Below are 20,810 nucleotides of genomic sequence, written 5' to 3'. Positions count from 1 at the left end.
GGCACACCGGAGTGGCATCGTTGTCTGGTATCAACAGTGAACGGATATTAACTTCAGAGATTCTACTCTCGGTCAATGTACCGACTACAATACATATCCTGGACCGTATTTGTGGTACTACATCAACGTTTGTTCGTAGTTGAGGGAACTACCATACTAATTCAGAGTAGGGCGCCATTGTGGATATATATGTAGTCCCGGTGATGTGTTGTCACCTGTTGACAATGTCTTCGAGTCTGCCCAAATGAGATGCATCACAGACACACACAAAGGGAGTGGCAAGATAAACTCATACACACTACGGAGGATAATGTCATTTCTGTAAATTGGCAAATATATACCAGTTGGTCGCCTACAGGGAAAGAATATCGTATTAATAAGCAATGACCATCTGGAAGACGTTATTCTGGATACCCAATGGTTGTTTGAGGTGTTGGATTAAGAGAGGAGAAAGCATGCTAAGAGATCATGACCCAGATGGATTTCTCATTATTGGTGAGAGAGAATTATGATCAACTACTCTGTACAGCACATAGTTCTTAGGCTGCTCCTGGCAAGTTTCGGCAGCTTTGATGTGGGTACGGATATATAAGTAGTTGCAGGGACGTGCTCTACGCCGTTCGCCGATTCCCAAGTACTAGCTCTACCTTCTTCTTAAGAATAGAGATTGTCTGTATAGATAATACAAAATGACTCTCAAGAGTCCCTGAATTGACCGTTGCCTGACGGACACTGCCACCGCGTCAGGTGACCAGGCGACGTCATCTGACCGCAGGCATCCGATGTTTCGTCATTCCAAATATCTTCAGGCTGTCAGCTTTGGTTGCTCACACTTACCCCACACATCGTTATAGACTGCTCTACAATTATTGAAAACTCGCGCAGATAGGACGCTCTAGACTGTGACTTACCATACCCCGCCACAATGTGTGGTTCAGATATCTTCCTGGGAATTCTCGCCATCTTCTTCCCCCCCGTTTCAGGTCCGTGACCCCTCCCCTGCCCCTTGGTTGGATTCACAACAACAACCGCATATGTTCACTGCCGGCTAACACTTCTGCTCTCTCTAGTATGGATTAAAGTAGGCATTTGCACAGCTGACTCGATCATTAACCTGGCACTCTGCTGCCTCGGCTATGTTCCAGGCCTGCTACATGCCTGGTACATCATCCTCAAACACCCCGAGCCGGACTACGATGACCCAAGCTACGAGCCCATTCCCGCAGGTCCAGGTCGGGGCAGGGACGTGGAAAACGGTCGCGTGACATACTACTACGTTTCACACCAGCCGGGCCAGCAACCTCCACCCAGAGCCTACGGCACGCTGGGATCGCAAAATCCAGCCCGGACAGCCCAATCCGACGGTCGCCAGGCCGCCCCTAAGCCGCAGCAGGGCCCCCCCGCCGAGGGTGGCAGTAGCAGCCAGTCGCATGACGATTCTCGGCCCCCTCCGACCTATGCGGAAGCAGTGAAGGGAGACAACAAGGTGCAGACGGATGATTGAATTGTTCTAGGCGAGAGGCAAGATAAGAGATGGCTTTTTGATGGTTGGTAGGAGCTGCCGTCTATTCTCGCCTGGAGGTCGCGCTGCACTTGGGGGTTGCCTGCCAGGCTGTCTGTCATACACTGTTTGCTTTCTCCCGCCACCTTGATAATCCGAATACGCTGGGAGTTACCTTGGGCCAGGGAATTTGCTATGTACTGTACTTAGGATCACTTAATGCTTATGTTCGTCACGTCAGCGAGTCAATGATAAGATACCTTTGAATTTTCCCATCATGGCCCATTCCCCAGCCCTTGCAGCTGGGCGCTACTTCCAGAGCGAGAGAATGAAGATCGCCTGGACACCATCTCTCCAACGAGCCAAATAGGAAATCCTGTATATGCCAGACCTTGCGTTCCTACCGCATACGAATCCCCAATAACGCAACGCATGATGTTGGGAGTCGATCTTATCGGAAACGTGAAGAAGCGCGGAGATTCCGCCTAACTTGCCGCCTTTCCCGACCTGCGCTTCACCCGCCGCCCGTTCGATTCAACCTCCCAACCATCCGACCCAGCAATCTGGCCGGCTTCTTCGTGGCCCTCCAACCCGGCCATGCAGTCCATGCCATTGCTGTTCCGACAGTCTCTCAGACACACTGTCACTCTATCAAGACCCTCTGCTCGTGCCGTGCGATCGCCGCTGCTGTCGGCCGTTGGCCCGAAAGCTCTTCCCGTCGGCAATACGCTCCCGCGGAGAAGCTTCTCGGTCTGTCTGCAGTGCCAATTCCGAAAACAGTCGGCTCTATATTCGAATGAGACGGATAAGCCTAAGGATGAGAAGCCGGCGGATCAGTCGGTGAATGCAGAGTTGGCGGCGGCGGTTCGTGAGGGGATCCTGAAGACTACTGAGGCGGATGCGGGGAGCAGCAGCACCAGCAGCCAGGGATCTCCCTCCGCCGCGGAGAACACAACTACACAGAAACCTGAACGGCCTGAGCCAAGGAAGGATGAGGGTACAGAGCGCGGATCAGAAAGTGACGGGAGTCTACCGTCGTATATGGAGAATCGCAGATCGCAGTTTGCGAAACAGTTCGGGACTATGATGGATAACCTGCAGTCGAATGTTTTCGTGGCAGGCCAGCGACTGAACGATTTGACTGGGTATTCGTCAATTGAGGCGCTCAAGAATGAGATTCACATTCAAGGTATGTATACCCCTGCGGCGATTTGTGCCGCTCAAGAAACCATGCCTTCTAACGCTTTTTTCTCAGAGGAACGCCTGCGCACCGCCCGTCTCCGAGTCCGCGAAACCAAAGATGCCTACTCCGCCGCTATCAACCGACGATCGACCTCCCAGCGTGAAGTCAACGAGCTCCTTCAGCGCAAACATGCCTGGTCGCCTGCGGACCTGGAACGCTTCACCCATCTCTACCGGAACGACCACACCAACGAAGTCGCCGAGAACGAGGCCCAGGAGGCCTTGTCTTCGGCGGAGCGCGAATCGGAAGAGGCCGCTGCACAGCTGAGCCGCTGCATCCTCTCCCGATACCACGAGGAACAGGTTTGGTCGGACAAGATCCGTCGCATGAGTACATGGGGCACATGGGGGCTGATGGGGGTCAACGTGCTCCTTTTCCTCATCTTCCAGATCGCCGTCGAACCCTGGCGCCGCAAGAGGCTGGTCAAGGGCTTCGAGGAGAAGGTCATCGAAGCCATTGAGAAAGAGAAGGTCATGACCCAAACCCAAATCATTAGTCCGGTGGTGGCCCAGCAGCAGCAGCAGCCCGAGCAATCGGCCGTCGCCACCACTACCCCCGAAGTCGCAGAACCATCCTCTACGCCGACATCTGATATCCAGGAGCAGCCTGCTGCCTCCAATGTCAGTCCTGTAGCACCCGCCGAATCGGCCTCTACCTCCTCCCCCTCCACGCCAATCGAACCCACTCCCTCCGCCGAGCCCACCTCCGCCTGGAACGATACCATCAAATCCCAAATGTCGCGCCTCTCCTCTCCTCAATCCGTCGAATCCTGGCGCCAGTACTTCCACGACCTCTTCAGCGACCGCAGCATCACCATCACGCAGCGGGATCTATCATCCGTGGCTCTGCAAAGTGCCGCTGCCGGCGCGGCCATCATGGGCCTTGTCATTGCACTGATACGACCGCGATGAAAGCTTCCAATTAAATGCGAATGAATGTACCGATAGACTCGGGAGAGAAAAGAGAAAAAAAAGGACGTGTATCATCTCCCAGATTCTTTTTCCGTTGAGAAAAAGAAAACATACATGTACTGTACAAATATTCAACTAACCACACCGCATTGAACCTACCTTAAGTAAGGTATTACCTCACCTAGATATAAATAGACCTCTTGTTATGTATAAATTGAATCGATTCTCCTGTCCATACTTTGTTAAATACCTATCTCGAGGAAAGTTAACAGCTCGGGTAAACTCGGATCAGACTGCCGAATACACAAGTACCTTATAGCTGAATAAAGCACAGTGGCCATACAACAGCAATAACGATAGCACGGTGTCGGGAAACACCAACTCATTCGAGCGGTGAAGAAAAAGTGCCGGTGTGCATGATCCGGATATATCCGGCACCGGACTCTCCGCTGGTATAAACACAACTCAACTGGGTCTATGCATTAAATGGAATAGACATCGGTACAGAATTGGAATAGTAAGGTATAGGAGTGTAGCTGCGAGTAAGCAAGCAGATAAATATACAGGTAGAACGTGAGACTCTTGCCTCGCTGTATCTTCTATCATCCTCGGTTGAGGCGGGGAGAAGGAGAAAGCAGAGAATGGCTAAAGTAATATAACGATAAGAGGGAGAGGTCTATACAGAAAGAGACAAGAAATCACAAGACACGCAATGAATAATAAAACACAGGCTCTTTTTTTTGGTTTTTATCTTATCGATCGATGCATATTAAAACAAGGTGTCTTTAATCTTAACAAAAATAAAAAAGACAACGAGAGAGAGATTTCATCTAAAAACACAAACCTGTCTCCGCTTCGGGTTGCTTGCTCCCCCCTGCTCTTCCCCATATTTTCCGCACTCGCATTCGCTATAGCTGTTCCATCGTCTAAACAAAAACTAACTCATGGCTGTGGTCGTACAGAACCCCGTCCGGTTGTTTCAGAAAAAGAAAAGGATGGATTGTCAATATACAGACTCGTTTTGTAGTTAATCTAACCGATGACCAGGGTCTCATCGTCGGGGAAGTTGTACGCGGGAACCTCGAGGTTCAGGGGGGCAGGACCCTTCCTTATACGGCCGGAGATATCGTAGTGAGAACCGTGGCAGGGGCAGAACCAGCCGCCATAGTCACCGGCTTCACCAATGGGGACACAACCCAAGTGGGTGCAGACACCTGCAGAGAGGTTAGGATCGTGGGAACTGGAAGGCGGGTGGAGGGGGAGGGGCTGTCGTACCAAGCATGACGAGCCACTTGGGGTCCTGGACACGCTCCTCGTCGGCCTGAGGATCACGGAGAGAGGTGTGGTCGATCTGGTTGGCCTCGTCGATCTCGCCCTGGGTGCGGTGGCGGATGAAGACGGGCTTACCACGCCACTTGATGATGACCTGGAGGGAAGTGCGGTCAGCGGAACCAGCCTACACACCGATTGCAGACCATTGGGGTGAGGGACATACGTTCTTGCCCTCGGGGATGGCACCGAGACCAATTTCAACCTTGGCCTGGGCGAGGACGTCGGCGGAGGCGGACATGTTGACCAGGAAGTCTGTTGATAAGAAAATTGAAGATCAGCCATTGGGGTCCCCGACGGTATGCTGCCACCCATGTCGATTGTCGATGTCCGTGATCAACCCATCCTGATCGTTTCCCAGCTCTTCCACGGACGAATATCCAACGATCGCAATCACGTACCCTGAACGGTAGCCTTGGCACCGACGGCAGAGGCCAGACCGAGCGAGCCGGCCATGAAGTAGGAGAAGACCTGGTTCGAGCGCGGGGACTTCTTGGAGGAGTATTTGGTGAAGTCGGGGATCTTGGTGGTGTTGGAGGAGAAGGGGCTTTCGAAGGAGGCCTTGGAGGCGTCCGCGACGCCCCGGGACTGCTGGCAGGAGGCGAGGGCAGCGCGCGAGGTGGTCAGCTGCTGGCGGGCGCAGGAGCGCAGCAGAGAGCCGGAAGCGGAGGCGAGAGACATGGCGACGAGGAAGCAATTGCAAGCAATCGCAACAGAGACGACCGGTGGCGGTGAGGGGTGAGGGGGGAGGATAGGACGAGGGAGCAAGAGGAGGGATTTTCCTACGGAGGAGGATGAAGTCGGCCGGGGATGAACCAGAGCTTTCGCTACGACAAGCGATCGGAATCACGGGGCGCCTCATTGGCTCACGGCCGGAGTCACGTGGGGTTATAACTATTAACTCCCTCTGGAGTATGGAGTACACTATTAGTATATAATATATTTATGACTTAACTATATAGATTCAATGTTTATTTAATTATTAATTCGATCATCTATTCTTTCTGCCATACACCCTGCCGTTCAGCAATGCTCTTCTACGATCCCGACCCGTTTTCTTGGTCCGTCATTTCCCGTTCCGTTTCATACTACCATACTAAGGTAACATACTAACACTCCGTATACTCCAGTAAATCCAATAAATAATATCAATTATACCAGAATCCTATATACTCCTAAACCCCCAATCATGCTCCTATTTAATTCCATTGCCAATTCTATCCATCCGTCATCTCCACATCCCGGTCCTGCCCATTCTGCCCGTCCACCGTGCGATCCACCATCAGCGTGCTGACGGCCCCCGACGCATGCATGACCATCGGCGCTCGAGGGCTCTTCGACATCTTCTCCTCCGGTGACTGCTCCGGCTCCTCCGTCGCTCCGTTCGCCTGCTCCGTCGGAGGTAGAGCCCCGTTTATCGTGCGTTGTCCCTTCTCGTACTCAGCATCCTTGGTGGCTTCCTTTGCCCGCTTCTCCTTGAACTGCTTGTAGGTGGTCGTTTTGGGAATGACGTCGGCCAGGAACTCCAGGTTATCGATGCGCGATACTGCGGTAGCTGGTTTGCCTTTATCAGTCTCAGTCCAAGCCCACGGGAGTGTGCGACTCACCCAGATCTTTGTATTGGATGTTCTTGCGCGGTTTTCGCTCCGACTTGACGACGTTGTGGCCTTGTTCCGTGAGGTATTGGATGAACATTTCCTAGTGTTGGAGGGTCAATGATTGAACTGGGTGGCTCGAAGAGGAAAAAGTCACGCACTGTAGCCATGGCGATCACGAAGGTGGCGTTACTGGAACATTGGACGATGTCTTCGTCCAGCTGGATGATCTTTTTGATGCGGGAGACTGTCCCAGTCAGCTGTTGAATCGTGAAGTGAATATGGTGCACGTACTGGGGAGAGCGCTCTGGCCGGTGATCTCGTCGGAGGGCGCAGACTCGGGCGCGGCCTTCTCTTTGGGAGGCATCGTCGCGTCGGTCGAAGGCGTTATGGGGTGTAAGAGATCGGAATGTAAGAGTGTTGGAGTAGCTGGAGGGATCGGCTTCGTAGTGGTCAAATTGTACGGATTTTCGTAGGAATCGAGTTATGGAGCGAGTATGAAGCGTGGAGGAAGTTGAGGCGCGCGCGGTGGAATCCACGCGTGGCGGAAGAGATAAAGATAGTAGAGAGTAGATAATCTTATGGCGAATCGACCACCACTGCTTGTGACTGCCAACTGAAGTATCGCAATGGAACGAAATTCAGGAAATAATTAAAATCATAAATAATCTAAAATCAATTAAATTCTCTTTGTTCAATTCTCCATTCTAGTCTTTCATTCCGTACGGACCGCCTCACGTGGGCGGAGAAGGCCTCATCCCAAGACGGCAATATTGGGGCTTCCAATTGCCTTCCATCCATCTTCATCATTGCGACCTTCTAGATCCCCCCCCCGGCGATGCCCTTCCTGATCGCCCCTCCGACAAGGATATGATATGAATTCCATGCGCCCCCCGTCTCCTTCTCCGCACTCCCCCTCCGTCTTATCCGAGCGCCGGATCCTGAGGAGGCTATCGGGCTTATCCTCGCCCGTCGACCAGCAGCCCCCCGATAATAACCACCCCGCCGCAATCACCGAGGAGATCAGCGAGATCAAACGCTACGAGGACTTTACCACCATCGACTGGGTGCAGGATGCAGTGCAAGAGCAAGCGCGACGCCGAGCCAAGCGCCGTGATGGCTCGGGCTTCTGGGACCAGGAAGGCACCTTTGGCTGGCGACGAAAGGTGCGCGAGTCCTACGATGCCGGACAGGCGTGGCTCGTCATCACCATCGTCGGCGCGGTGATCGGATTGATCTCGGCCTTCTTGAATATTATCACCGAGTGGCTGTCGGACATCAAACTGGGTCATTGTACCACGGCGTTCTATCTCAATGAGAATTTCTGTTGTTGGGGCGCAGAGGGAGGTAAGCGGTCATATTATTCAATGGAGATGGAGTGGTAGATTGATTTGTTTCGCAGGCTGTTCTGAATGGAAGCATTGGACTTCATATTGGCTTGTGAATTATATGATATACACCTTCTACGCGGTATGTCGTCTGACGTGGCCAGACAGCCAGACAGCCATGGCTAATCTTGTATAGGTCCTGTTTGCCTTCGTCGCCGCTAGTCTCGTCAAATCATTCGCTCCGTATGCCGCAGGCTCTGGTATCTCCGAGATCAAGTGTATTATTGCGGGATTCGTGATGAAAGGCTTCTTGGGCGCGTGGACACTCTTGATCAAGTCCATTGCGCTGCCGCTGGCCATTGCATCGGGTCTCTCTGTCGGCAAAGAGGGACCGAGTGTTCATTTTGCGGTGTGTGCAGGAAATGTGATATCGCGATTCTTCAGCAAATATAGACGGAATGCATCCAAGACTAGAGAGGTTTTGACCGCGACGGCAGCGGCCGGTGTAGCTGTTGCCTTTGGCAGTCCAATTGGAGGGGTGCTGTTCTCTCTGGAGGTATGTTATACTCGCCTAGTTTTGGGCCAAGCTAACTGATCGCAGGAAGTTGCGTCGTATTTCCCACTCAAAACGCTATGGCGAAGTTACTTTTGCGCATTGGTTGCGACTGGTGTTTTGGCGGTATGTAGCTTCACACTCTTCTCTCATGCGAGACTAACAGGTCACAGGCAATGAACCCCTTTAGAACCGGACAACTGGTCATGTTTCAAGTACAATACGATCGCACGTGGCATTTCTTCGAGCTGATATTCTTTGTCTTCATCGGCATCTTCGGGGGTCTGTACGGAGCGCTTGTGATCAAGTGGAACCTCCGAGTGCAGGCATTCCGCAAGAAGTATCTCTCCCAACATGCAGTGTTGGAGTCGGTTATCCTGGCCGCCATTACAGCCATCTTGTGCTTCCCGAACATGTTTCTGAGAATTAACATGACGGAAATGATGGAGATTCTGTTCCGGGAGTGCGAGGGTGGCCATGACTATCATGGGCTTTGCGAGTGAGTCTATCCCCGAATGCAATGAATTATGCTAATGAGCAGACCCAAACGTCGCTGGTATATGGTTGGATCATTGGCGATAGCCACCTTCCTTCGAATCTTTTTGGTCATCATATCCTACGGGTGCAAAGTGCCAGCGGGAATCTTCGTGCCGTCGATGGCCGTGGGAGCGTCGTTCGGCCGTCTGGTCGGCATTCTCGTGCAAGCGCTATATGAATCTTTTCCCGACTCCAGATTCTTTGCCTCATGCGATCCTGATGTTCCGTGCATCACACCCGGAACGTACGCCTTCCTGGGCGCTGGCGCAGCGCTGAGTGGTATCATGCATTTGACCATCTCGGTGACGGTCATCATGTTTGAATTGACTGGCGCATTGACCTATATTCTCCCTACTATGGTTAGTACCCATGTTCATCTGCTCATTGACCCTACTAACCAGTCTAGATCGTCGTCGGCGTCACCAAAGCAGTCGGCGACCGCTTCGGCAACGGGGGCATCGCAGACCGCATGATCTGGTCGAACGGCTTCCCCTTCCTCGACAACAAAGAAGAACACGTCTTCAACGTGCCCGTCTCCCACGCCATGACCAGCGACCCGCTGACCCTACCTGCCTCCGACTTCCCCGTGCGCGAAGCCGAGCACCTCCTCAGCGACAACAAATTCCAGGGCTTCCCGATCGTCGAGGACCGCTCCTCCAAGATCCTCGTCGGCTACATCGGCCGCACCGAACTGCGGTACGCCATCGACCGCGCGCGCGCCGAGGGCATGGTCTCGCCGACGGCGCGCTGCGTCTTCACCAAAGAAGCCGCCGAGGCGTCCGTCGCGCGCCGCGCCTCTTCCTCCCGCCACTCCCTCGTCCCGGACACCTTCGACGCCATCCACCGCAGCTCGGGCTCCAGCTTCGTCGACTTCAGCCGCTACGCAGACCACACGCCCCTCACCGTGCATCCGCGCCTGCCGCTCGAGACCGTCATGGAGATCTTCAAGAAGATGGGCCCGCGGGTCATTCTCGTCGAACACCGCGGCCGCCTTTCGGGCCTCGTCACCGTCAAGGACTGCCTCAAGTACCAGTTCAAAGTCGAGGCCGAGGAACAGGCCCTGGCGGCGACGAACAATCCCCAGGAACTGCGGCTGGGAGAGCATCTGCACGGGCAGGGCGATACGCTGGAAGAGCGGTTGTGGCATTTCATACAGTCCTTGGGTTCGAGGATTCCGGGCTGGAACAGGCCGAGTCGGACGCCTGGTGAATACCGCGGGGTGGCGCAGGATACGGGGGTTGTGGAGTTGGAGGAGAGGCAGTAGTCTGGTCTCTGAATGGTTATGTATACACTTCCTACATAGATTCTGGATCTGGCATCCAGTTGAATATAGATTTGCTACTATATCATCTACACCATCCTCGATGCAGAGCATCCAGCCTAACCAAAACACTAAATCAGTGTTAGCCCACTAAACCAATAGTATACATAGGTACTCCATAACACCAATCCAACCCAGACCAGGAACCCAACTAACTCCCTCCACAGCCTCTATATAGCATATAGCATCGCATCGACACCCCTCCCCCTCCCCCCCTTCCACCACACAAATAAACAGACACAGCCAGATATATACACCCTAAGCCCCAAACCCACGACGACGATAACCTATTGATCCCTCATTCCGACAAGCACACACCCGGCGCCCATGCACGCCGCACCAACCCACCACAGCCCAGCAACGCGTTCCCCGAACACGCACATCCCCAGGACAGCCGTGACGAGGAAGTTCGCGGACGTGTTGGTGATGGACACCTTAGTGGTGGACGGGGACGCGGTCAGCGCGCGCGTGAACAGCGCCCACATGATGATGTTGCTGAGGAGGTTTAATGCGAAGCAGACCTATTCGACATTATCACCATAGCTGGGTTAGTATTGGTGTTAAGGGTGGATATGGATAGGTTGAAAAGGGAGGGAGAGCTGGAGCTGGGTGGATGGGCCTAGGATATGGGATGGGTAGGACGGACTCCGCGGATGATCACCTCCACGAACGGGTGGTCGTCGAGGGAGGCGTGGAAGAGGGAGAGGATGGAGGCGGCGAAGGCGGAGGTGTGTGTGTCTGTTGTTCTGGAGTCATAGGATGTGTTGGTTATGTTCTGTCTGGTCCTTGGATTGGGTGGAGGGGAAGGGAGGTACAGCTTTGCGAAGAGCCCGTTCAGAGCTGCGAATGCGCCGCTGGTCAGGGCGAGGAGGATCCAGCGGGAGTGGCGGTTCTTTGGGGGTTGTTGAGGGAGGGGCATGTTGGTATATATATATATAATATTATGTAGAGTATGAAGGTATGGTGTAGGATATGATGAGGTGAAAGTGAGGGAAGCCGAGGCCAAGTGTTGTCTTGGCATGTCTTATCTATTCTACTCCAACTTTATGCTCCTGTCTGTCTACGGCGACAATCGCTGAATCCGCCATTTATACATCTCTCCCTCCCCATTTTCATGCACCCGCACATACCGAAACCGATCATGCAATCGACTACGTCTCCCCTGCCAGAACTCCACCGACTCCGGCACAATGCGCACGCCGCCCCAGAACGGCGGCAGCGGGATCTCCTTCGTGTCCGCAAACCGCGCCTCCAGCTCCTGCACGCGCTGCTCCAATAGTGCCCGCCCGTCGTCGATGTCCGTCTCGTTCACATCGCCCGGGATGACCGGCACCGCGCCCGTCACCTCGTCGGCCGCCAGGCTCTTGCGCCGCCGGTCGATCAGCAGATGTGGCTCCGTGCTCCAGAGCACCTTGCTCTGCCAGCTGGCCCAGGCGCCGATCTGGCTGCCTCGCTCGCGCGTGCGCCAGTAGAGCTCGCTCTCGGAGCGACTGAGCGGCTCCACGAGCCCTTCGATCCGCACCTGCCGCTCCACGCTCGACCAGCAGAACGTCAGCGCCGCCCACTTGTTGCCTCCTCCCGGGACTTGGTCCAGCTGCAGCTCCTCCTGCAGGTTGGTGGTGTCGGATGGTTCGGGCATCGCGCCGAGCGTGTCCTCTCCGTTCGTGGCCCCGAATACCTGTCCGCCTTTGCCCTCGCGACTGCCCCAGTTGCTGTAGACCACCCAGCCGCGCTCGTCCAGCTCCTTGAGGTAGACGATGCGCGCGCTGACTCGGCCGGAGGGCAGAGACGCCGTGGCCAGGGTGCAGGTCTCCGGCGCTGAGGAGGCCGGCAGCCGGGAGTCGCGGAACCAGGTGTTGAATTGGTGCAGCGGGTTGGCCGGGTGCATCTGCGAGACGGTGAGGGGTGGGTTACTGACGAACTGGTGCGCGCGGGCCGGGTGCGAGACGATCTGGCTCTCCTGGACGGAGTTGGGGGTCGAGGTATCGGAGCGGAGGGAGTCGAGGCGGGAGGCGGCGGAGGGGACATCGGGCGTTGAGGATGGGGAGGGATTTTCGGGGGTGGAGGCGGTGGATGCGATGTCTCCTGGGGCGACTAATTATGTTATTGTTAGTGTATAGTTTATAGAACGTAGTGAGGTAGTGAGGATACAGATTAGCTTCTTGGGCCGTTTGTCGGCTTCCCCGCTGGTGGGGTACTTGGGGTGGTCCATGGTGGAAGAGGATCTCGAATTGCGGAGTTGGAGAGAGGATATGAATTGACGGGAACGAGAGACGAAATGAGGGAAACAGGACAGTCGGAGAGGGTGCATAGACAGTGTGAGCCCCGCGGTTGCAGTGAGGTTGAAGGAAGAAGGAAGATGGAGAGACGAGAAGGTCATGTCATGTGGGGTTAAGCTCCTCCCGTGATTTATCGCCGCTTCCGTCTTCTGAGTACCTGAGTACCTATACTGACTACATACTCTGTAGGTGGTACATGTTTATTGTGATTGTATTTGATTGTCAATTCATTCAAGCCCATTAGACTCGAAGCAGAGAGTTGAGATGGTCTAAGACAAAATCACTATGAACATCGAAATATGAATCCCAAACCCATGGTATACATCATCTGGTAACCCCCGTTTTTATCTCACAAACGCCGTCACTCGCTGAATGCAAACCAAATATATCCGAAAACACAATATCACATTATGAACAAACCAACGGGGGAATCATGGTTGCCTCCCAAAATGCCGGAGTCGGGCTGGAATCAGCCGAAAGACAGGGATCCAGCCCTGGACAGATTAAAACGAATTATTTTCTTTTGTTCCAGTCAAAAAAGAAGCATCCTGGTCGATGACCAGGAATGGGAAGGCAACTTCGTCCAGATGACGAATGCAAATTATACTCTTTCTCCTTTCTGCTCTCTCTCTCTCTCTCTCTCTCTCTCTCTCTCTCTCTCTATTTTTCACCGGAAAAGGCACTGCTTAAAGAGAGGCGGTCACGGCCGCTCCTCCGACAAGATCCGCAATCTTGCTGGCCACGGCGCTGGGGTATCCACGGGAGAGCATCTCCTGCACCGTACGGGAGGCTCCCTCGCGGTCTTCCGACAGCAGGAAGGCGCGGGTCATGGCCTCGTACGTGCTGGGCTCCCGACGACCGACGCCGATGCTGTCGTAGACGGCCTTGGCCTTGGCGACGTTGCCCTCGGCCGCCCATCCCTGGATGAGCGTGTTGGCAATGTACGCCGTCATCTCGACGCCGCGACGGGCCATGTCCTGCACGATCTCCTCGGTCTGGCCCACCTGCTGGTTGGACACCATGGCTTCGAGAAGGGCCTGGTACAGACAGGGCTGCACGCGCACCTTGCGCTCCGACACGATGGCGCGGAACACGTCGTGGGCGGCTTCCATGTCGTGCATGACGCATCCCTTGGCGTGGATGAGCGACGCGTAGTGCACCGCCTCGGGCTGCTGGCCGCCGGCCTTGATGGTCTCGAGTACCTTCTCGGCGGCGGGCATGTCCACCGGCTCCAAGGAGGCGTAGGCGTCGACGAGCAGCTTGTAGGTGTGCATCGTGGGCTGGATGTTGCGGGACAGCATGCGCTCGTAGTAGGCCAGGACCTTGCTGCGGTCGCGCTTGGTGTTGAGGAAGTACTGGATCATCGAGTTGTACGGGGCCGGGCGAGGCTTGTAGTTGGGCATCGACTCCATCTCCTCGAACATCTCCTCGGCGAACCGCTCGTCGCTGACCCGGCACAGGGCGTTGACGATCGTTCCGTACGTGACGCTCGTGGGGCGGACGCCGTTGGCCCGCATCTCAGCAAAGTACAGCAGGCAGTCGTCGATGCGACGGGCCTTGCCGAGCTTGCCGATGAGAGCGTTGTACAGGAACGAGGTGGGCTCGACACCCTCGGCAACGGCGCGGTGGAAGATCTTCAGCGCTTCCGTCGCCTCGTCAAAGGTCTTGGTGGATTCCTTGAGGGTCGTGATGTAGAGTCCGAACGTGTTGGCCGAGGGCGCGGAGCCGAGCTCCAGCAGCTCGCTGTGGTACTTGGTGGCCAGGCTGCGGTCGCCCAGCGTCAGGCAGGAGGCGACCATGGCATCGAGGATCGACACCCAGCCGTACTTAACCGCGTGGTACTGGGGCAGGAGGGGCACGTCGCGGCGGGCCATGCTGAGGATCTCGTGAACCAGGTCCACGCGGTTGATCTTGGCGGCGGCGGTGATCATTTTGGCGTAGGTGATGTAGCGAGGATGACGACCGGCGCGGCGCATGTTGCGCACGCGGTTGAGGGACTCGTTGAGATGCGACTCGGCGCGGCCGCTGGTGCTCTCGAGCTCCTCGGCGATCATCGCCGACCCGCGGAAGTCGGTGGCGTAGGCGTAGGGGTCGAACGAGTCCTCGCCGGGCGCGGAGCTCAGGTTCGTCGAGAGGTCGGAGACGGGGCTGGCGTGGCGGTCGGCCGAGATGAAGGACGAAGGGCTGGAGGTGAGGCCGAGATGGTCGTGCCATCTGCGGACCATGTCGGGTCGGCTGTTGAACAGCTTGCCCACGGCCTGGTCCACCACGCGCGTGGTGAACGGGTCCATCTGGAGGCCGGTGGCCAAGGCGATGTCGAGCATGTGGGCGAAGCGGATGGGGTGTGCGACGTCGAAAGCGGCGGCGTTGCCGTTGACCAGCATGCCGGCCTGCACCTGGAGGGCCAGGGTCAGGTCGCGGGCGTTGAGCTGCGAGATGCTGAGGGGACCGAAGCTGGCGACGACATGCTCGGCGACCGGGGAGACCATGCCTCCGTTCTCAGCCATCGACCAGAGAAGAGCCATGGCAGCGGGAGGGGAGAGGATGGCGGCAGACTGGCTGAGGACGCGACCGAGTAGATGGATGCTTTCGTTGATCTGTTCGCGGATGGGGTTCAGCAGAAGAGGGTTGTTGGTGACAGGAGAAGACGAGGAGGCGTTGCGAATGCGGGTAAACATATTGCGGGCCTCCAGCAGGGCCTCCTCGATCTGCCCACTCTTCAGCAGGGCGACGGCGTACATGACAGTCGGCTGGATCATGTCCGACGTAGCCTGACCGGAGGTGCTCAGCGCGAGCCACAGGGATCGGGCCGCGGTCACATTGCCTTGACGGACGTGCAGCGCCAGCAAGGAGACGGCGGGTCCCTGTCGGAGGGCCCATTCGGTGGGCAGAGCATCATACGCCTCGGAGGCAGCCTTCAGATTACCGGCATCCGCCGCGGTGACGCAGATCTGGGCCATGGCATGATCCAGCGCGCCATCCTGCAAGCGGGTCTTGGCCTGGTCTAGCGCCCTATCATGCTCGCCCGATTTCAGAGAGTGGCGCACCAGCGCGTCCTGCACAATCACCGACTCGATGGCGCTCTGCCGAGTTTCACGATTTTCCGTCACCTCGTCGAACGAGGTCCGGATGCGTTCCACGAATCGGAGCGCCTCCTCCTCCTTGCCGCACGAGAGATACGCCTTGACCAGGGCGGCGTAGACCTGCGCGTCCAACCGCTGCACGATGCTGAAGGTGCCGTTATCGTCCGACACCGCCAGCGCCTTGTATTCGTTGTAGCACTCCACGGCGCTCCTCATGTCCCCGGTCGAGGCGAACGCGTCGATCATCGAGGGGAAAATCGAGGCGTGCGGGGTGACCTTGTGGGATTCCATGTGAGCGTAAACGCGGACCATGTTTTCGACGCGGCCCTCGGTCGCACAGGCGGTGATCAGATAGCGGTAGGTGTCGAGCGAGAAGACCAGGTCGGCGTGTCGGATAGTGGCCGTGTTGAAGAGCTTCAGGGCAATGTCGAGCGAGTGATCCTCGTCGAGGATGGCGCGTTCCAGCTCGCTGGAGTGCAGCATGAACTTGCCGTCCTCTTCCATGCCGCCGAATCGAAGTCGATCCTGTTCCAGCAGGCCCTTGGCCTTGATCGCATCGTGGGCCCGGACGACGAAAAGCTCGACTAACGTGCGGTAGGTCTGCTCGTCGGGAATCACCTTGCGGCGGAGCATGTCCGAGTAGACATCCAGCGCCTTCTGGATCGCCTGAGCGCTATCGCCATGTAGTTGGATGGCCGACTCCAGCAGAGCGTTGTAGGCTCCGACCGTGGGGGTCAGACCGTTTCTCAACAACGCGGCAAACGCCCCGGGGATCTCAGCAAACTTCTTCGTCGACGCCAGTTGCACAATCTGCTCGGACGCAGCGTCGGATTGCTCCGCCGCGGCATCCGCAACGGCTGCAACCTCATCGGGCAGATCGGGGAACGCCTCGGTGGCATTCTCCGCCTCGACCGCTTCTTCCGCCTGTGCCTGCTCCTCCTGAATCTGGATCTCACGAGCCACCGCCTCCTCTACCTGCGCGCTGACATCGGCATTGGCCGACGCCTTGGTGAGATGCGGCGAGCGATGGAGGTTCTCATGCGACTTGGACGCAGCAAGACTCTCTTCCTCCTTCGCCTTGGCAGTTTCTTCCGACGAGGGCTTCCACCCGATGCGTCGTTTCATCTGCAGCTGCTTCCAATCGCTATCATCACCGGTTTGCTGGGCATGCTGCCAGGCCTGGTAATAGGCGGCTAAGCCCAGGTCGCCGGAGCCGGAACCGCCCTGGCTGGCCTTGGCGCCAGCGCCAGAGGAGGAACTCGACGGTTGGAAGACATTTTGGAGGGTAGTTCGGGAGAATTTGGCGGCGGGTTGGTTGGCGAGTTGGTTGAAGGTGGCGGAGGAGGTGTAGGTGGACTGCGACGCGGCGACTACGGATTGAGCATAGCCATGGGTGAAGGCTTTTGTGAAACTCTGGCGCGCGAGATGGGTAAACGGTTTGAAAACCATTTATCTGGCGGGCGACCTCTTCAGCGAGAAGAGGCAATGCTGGGGGGAGTTAGTCGCGTGTTCTTGATCTTCATGGGTGTACTCGTGTCCTTTACGCACCTTGTAATCAAAATAGTGAAAATGATGCAGGTTCATTTGACGATGACCAATCGCCAAAGGAACGCGCCCGGAAGTAAGGGGGAAGGATATAACGAGGGAATTCGACGAGAGTGAATGATGTCGAGGCAAAAAATCTGGGAGAGAAAGAGAGAAAAGGGCGTCAGCGAGGAAAGCGAAGGATATTTCAGAAAAGCCGAGAATGATCTGTATGGCGGGCCGGCCTGAAGGGGACTAGTGCCGATCGCACGCCAGGCGTTACTTGTTTGGGACGGGCGGACCAAGGGAGCCTTCGGACTTTACGCGGAGGTCCGAATTTACTCTAGAGTATCTACGGAGTAGTCCGAGTTGCTGAGTATAAGTGGAAAGGGGCTGTGTTTCGTACCCATGACTCTATGTCAGAAACTAACTGAACGATTAAATCATCAGAAGAAAATCAAACACAAAGTACAGTACAGAAGAGTTTTCACTGACAGGGACCAACCACGGATGCCTGCTGGGCCCGTCGGGGCAAACGCAGCGCAACTCCGGCAGAAGAAAACCAGCCGGAAGGCGAGTGAGTCAGGGCTGCCAGGGCCACTCAGGACCGTCCGCCAGGAGCCCCTCAGGGCCCTGAATGGCGGACGACGTTCCTGTTCTTTCCCGCGCCCCATAACTTCCATAAATATGATTGGCCTCTTCGGCAGCCGCTCCGATCCAGACCACCTGATCATTCCTGGCCTAAGGCACCCGGAGTGTCCGGTCGCCGAGTCGCCGAGTACGTTTGAGGCATTTCTCGCCCTCGGATTCTTTGTCTGCAATTCCGATGATTCACGGTGGGTTCGAGCCTTCCAGAACGACGCTTTTATAAATAGTGAAGGTGGAGTTCGTATTCATATCCCTTGAACTGCTCTATCCAGTATCCACTATATAGACAGCAGAAAACTAGCCAGGAGTATATGCAGTATGCAGTGACCGTACCATGACATCAATCGCACCATCTTCTAGAATGCAGCAAGCTAGCAACGGTCGTATCCAAGCCTTCCAAGGTCCATGCAGCTCCTCAACCCCGCGTCACGCACGTAAGCCCCCTTTATCAGATTCATCTCCGACGTGGCTTCCAATCCTCCGTTCGTCCCCGGATCCCCCGGCCATACGTCACTTCGGTCGGAGATTATGAGGTCTCGTGCAATTCACCCGACCAAATCTAATGTAGACTAGCTGCTCACTTCCTCTAGTGACGAACTGTCAAATCATCAAGGTCACAAATAACCAGGCTAAGTTTATCTTGGCGCCTGTCCCGGTCGTAGAATGAATATATGTGTTTGGGGTTCGATACGTTGGCATGCAGAAAGTACTGATTCAAATTGGAAGAATAGTATAATTGATAGTCTCTGCAGACCATAACAAGAGGTGAGTGGTTAATGGATTGGATTGATAGATTATGCTATTCTAAAACATGCAATATGCTCGTCATTATGTCATCCTGTCGTTAATTGAATATGTGCCCGCATGCAAAGAAGAGAAAGTCGACACGATCGACGGGTGGTTGAAACCGAGTCAAATCGAGAATCCGAATCAGTATGCAATTATACCTTAAGTCGTCCGTTGAGTCCTCGGGGCGATGCCGAGTTTCATGCCTAAAGAATGGTTCATACCCAGCCAGAGTACTGGTCCAGCGGTTCATTCTTCACTCCGGCGGATCCGTGCCGCACGCCTAGAAGACGCACCTGGCCGATCTTGCCACCGAAGTCGTCTTCCACCTTACTCTCCCAGGTCTCGAAGAGGTCGTTCAGTTTCTGGATCACCTCGCCGTCGTCGCGGATCAGTAGGGCAATGGCATCGTATCCACCAGCGCCAGGGACCACGCCACCGACGACACCTTCGATATCGGAGACGACGTCCAGCAGTTCGGTTTGTACCTTGGGCTCGATGGGCACGCCCGTCTTCTGGGTCATGCTGCGGATGTGGTTGCGCGAGCGCTGGATCAGGCGGCGGACGTCACTGAAGTCATTGGCTTGTTCATGGTTGGGGTTCTGGGCCAGCTGCTTCAGCTCGAGGCAAAGTCTCTCGTTGTTAGATTGGAGGGCCGTCCAGAGCAATTCGGCCTCCTGGGGGTTCTGCTTCCGCCACTCCAGCACCTTCTTCACCATGGATGGAGTCTGAGAGCCACACTCCACATCACACAGAACCATCTGCATGCCTCGGGGCAGCTGCATGCCGAAATCCAGACATTCCGTGTCCCAGGGATGTTGGGGGTTGACGTCCTCTACGATAGCAAACAGTCGCTCCTCGAATCCAGGAGTCGCGACATCGCCCACAGACTCCAGGATACTAGGGGAGAATCGCCGGTAGAGACAAGAACCGTAGATCGCAGCGGCAACATCGAAACCGGATCCCACCTTTCCTTGGGCCGCACAGTGGGCTGCTTGCGCCAGGTTATGCAGCTTGTCCCGGGCAGCACCAAGGTCATCCGGCTGCATTGTCCGATGGATAACCAGAGCAGACACCAGGGATGTGACCAAAGCCGCAGAAGAGCCAAGACCCGTCTTATGCGCCTCGTGGAGAGGAACGCCAAAGTTCACAAATCGCCCCGCATACTGCATTTCAGACGCCTTGGAGAAAGCAGTCTCGGAGTAGTAGTCATTATCCGCAAGAATGGTGATCGACAACGACCCGAAATCCTTGGAGTCGGCGACGTAGCTGATGTAAGTCAAGGCGTAGTTGAGGGAGGTCTCGACGAACGGGTTGTGCCGTCTAGTAATGTTAGTCTTTGACTTGCCAAACGGACGGACAGAAATGCTTACCCCTCGTTCTTCTGAATCACTTTGATGCCGCCACCGTTCTCACAACGCTGGATGCTATACTCCCACAGCGCATCAATAAACTGTGGCGAGCGGACCACGACGATATCCTCATTGTCCTTATCATCCACAGCAGTGCCCTCCTCCGCTGTTCCAGTCGGTGCGCTATCTCCGGGTTTTCCTGACCCAGATGCTCCTCTGCGGTGGCCGCGTCTCAGTTGCTGTACCACGATATGGATCCTTGCGTCGAGGGCGAACACCGTGCCTGTGTACTTGCGGTCGAGAACGAGGTAGCCACCGGTGAGGAGAACCTTGCCCGGGGCGGACAAGGCGGTGACTGCGGAAGGAAGAGCAGACATTGGACTGAGGGATCGGTGGGAAAGGATGGGTCTGTATCTGTCGAGAGAGACGTTGCAAGTGGATTAATGATTTAGACGACCGTTGAGAGCTAGAGTAAACAATGCGTCAGCAAAACCACTGTATGAGACAGGCTGGTGCGATACTCAATATCATGCACGTAATACACACCATCAGAGGGACTCGAAAGTGGGGAAGCTGATGCTAGACGCTTTATGACATAGGAGGGTGGATTGGTGTTTTCTCCAGGTCGGATTGGAAATTTTGGGGGATCTCCAGGAACCCCGCCGAGATAAACAGTTGAGCCCAACGGTGAGCGAAAGGAGCAAGCCACAACACTCAGTCAACAAGGGATCAGGTGATTTCGGAGGGTTTGATGCGCATTGAGGTCGTATTGGTACAAGGATCTATCCAGGACGTATACTTGACGAGAGAAAGCCAAAGA

The 20,810-nt window shown here is 55.5% G+C and overlaps 9 protein-coding genes across 9 annotated transcripts; 3 read left to right on the top strand and 6 right to left on the bottom strand.

Annotated features, from left to right (window-relative positions):
* Positions 1 to 711: 711 nt before the first annotated feature.
* Positions 712 to 1,780, top strand: P170DRAFT_383615 (putative stress response RCI peptide). Its single transcript, XM_024845647.1, has 2 exons — positions 712 to 983; positions 1,071 to 1,780. Exons 1-2 carry the CDS (start codon positions 926 to 928, stop codon positions 1,502 to 1,504), a joined length of 492 nt encoding a protein of 163 aa, XP_024704345.1. The 5' UTR covers positions 712 to 925; the 3' UTR covers positions 1,505 to 1,780.
* Positions 1,781 to 2,098: 318 nt separating this feature from the next.
* Positions 2,099 to 3,655, top strand: she9 (putative mitochondrion biogenesis protein (She9); the record flags this gene model as incomplete). Its single annotated transcript, XM_024850833.1, has 2 exons — positions 2,099 to 2,690; positions 2,757 to 3,655. The coding sequence occupies 2 exons, from the start codon at positions 2,099 to 2,101 to the stop codon at positions 3,653 to 3,655; spliced, it is 1,491 nt and encodes a 496-aa protein (XP_024704344.1).
* Positions 3,656 to 4,687: 1,032 nt separating this feature from the next.
* rip1 (ubiquinol--cytochrome-c reductase catalytic subunit RIP1) lies at positions 4,688 to 5,665 on the bottom strand (the record flags this gene model as incomplete). The annotated part of the gene is made up of 4 exons (XM_024853250.1): positions 4,688 to 4,869; positions 4,931 to 5,081; positions 5,151 to 5,239; positions 5,386 to 5,665. The coding sequence occupies 4 exons, from the start codon at positions 5,663 to 5,665 to the stop codon at positions 4,688 to 4,690; spliced, it is 702 nt and encodes a 233-aa protein (XP_024704343.1).
* A 465-nt stretch (positions 5,666 to 6,130) lies between these two features.
* P170DRAFT_436701 (histone-fold domain-containing protein) lies at positions 6,131 to 7,121 on the bottom strand. Its single transcript, XM_024849205.1, has 4 exons — positions 6,874 to 7,121; positions 6,741 to 6,826; positions 6,592 to 6,682; positions 6,131 to 6,539 (listed from the first exon to the last, which is right to left on the bottom strand). Exons 1-4 carry the CDS (start codon positions 6,944 to 6,946, stop codon positions 6,202 to 6,204), a joined length of 588 nt encoding a protein of 195 aa, XP_024704342.1. The 5' UTR covers positions 6,947 to 7,121; the 3' UTR covers positions 6,131 to 6,201.
* Positions 7,122 to 7,389: 268 nt separating this feature from the next.
* On the top strand, positions 7,390 to 10,337 carry P170DRAFT_383606 (chloride channel protein). Its single transcript, XM_024845646.1, has 7 exons — positions 7,390 to 7,926; positions 7,982 to 8,049; positions 8,104 to 8,463; positions 8,509 to 8,586; positions 8,634 to 8,959; positions 8,999 to 9,356; positions 9,404 to 10,337. Exons 1-7 carry the CDS (start codon positions 7,455 to 7,457, stop codon positions 10,259 to 10,261), a joined length of 2,520 nt encoding a protein of 839 aa, XP_024704341.1. The 5' UTR covers positions 7,390 to 7,454; the 3' UTR covers positions 10,262 to 10,337.
* Positions 10,338 to 10,605: 268 nt separating this feature from the next.
* Positions 10,606 to 11,237, bottom strand: P170DRAFT_358326 (uncharacterized protein; the record flags this gene model as incomplete). Its single annotated transcript, XM_024844280.1, has 3 exons — positions 10,606 to 10,839; positions 10,965 to 11,064; positions 11,134 to 11,237. 3 exons carry the CDS (start codon positions 11,235 to 11,237, stop codon positions 10,606 to 10,608), a joined length of 438 nt encoding a protein of 145 aa, XP_024704340.1.
* Positions 11,238 to 11,378: 141 nt separating this feature from the next.
* P170DRAFT_357953 (pyridoxamine-phosphate oxidase PDX3) lies at positions 11,379 to 12,530 on the bottom strand (the record flags this gene model as incomplete). Its single annotated transcript, XM_024844251.1, has 2 exons — positions 11,379 to 12,412; positions 12,470 to 12,530. 2 exons carry the CDS (start codon positions 12,528 to 12,530, stop codon positions 11,379 to 11,381), a joined length of 1,095 nt encoding a protein of 364 aa, XP_024704339.1.
* Positions 12,531 to 13,283: 753 nt separating this feature from the next.
* P170DRAFT_358218 (pentatricopeptide repeat protein) lies at positions 13,284 to 17,129 on the bottom strand (the record flags this gene model as incomplete). The annotated part of the gene is made up of 1 exon (XM_024844271.1): positions 13,284 to 17,129. The coding sequence occupies one exon, from the start codon at positions 17,127 to 17,129 to the stop codon at positions 13,284 to 13,286; it is 3,846 nt and encodes a 1,281-aa protein (XP_024704338.1).
* A 1,490-nt stretch (positions 17,130 to 18,619) lies between these two features.
* On the bottom strand, positions 18,620 to 20,742 carry erg8 (phosphomevalonate kinase). The gene is made up of 3 exons (XM_024845645.1): positions 20,537 to 20,742; positions 20,012 to 20,456; positions 18,620 to 19,961 (listed from the first exon to the last, which is right to left on the bottom strand). Exons 2-3 carry the CDS (start codon positions 20,365 to 20,367, stop codon positions 18,857 to 18,859), a joined length of 1,461 nt encoding a protein of 486 aa, XP_024704337.1. The 5' UTR covers positions 20,368 to 20,456; positions 20,537 to 20,742; the 3' UTR covers positions 18,620 to 18,856.
* Positions 20,743 to 20,810: the final 68 nt, after the last annotated feature.

The sequence above is a fragment of the Aspergillus steynii genome (assembly GCF_002849105.1).
Source record: "Aspergillus steynii IBT 23096 chromosome Unknown P170scaffold_4, whole genome shotgun sequence".
NCBI lineage: Eukaryota > Fungi > Ascomycota > Eurotiomycetes > Eurotiales > Aspergillaceae > Aspergillus > Aspergillus steynii.
Note: the sequence above shows the minus strand (reverse complement) of the source record. Positions and strands in the feature narration are given on the sequence as shown.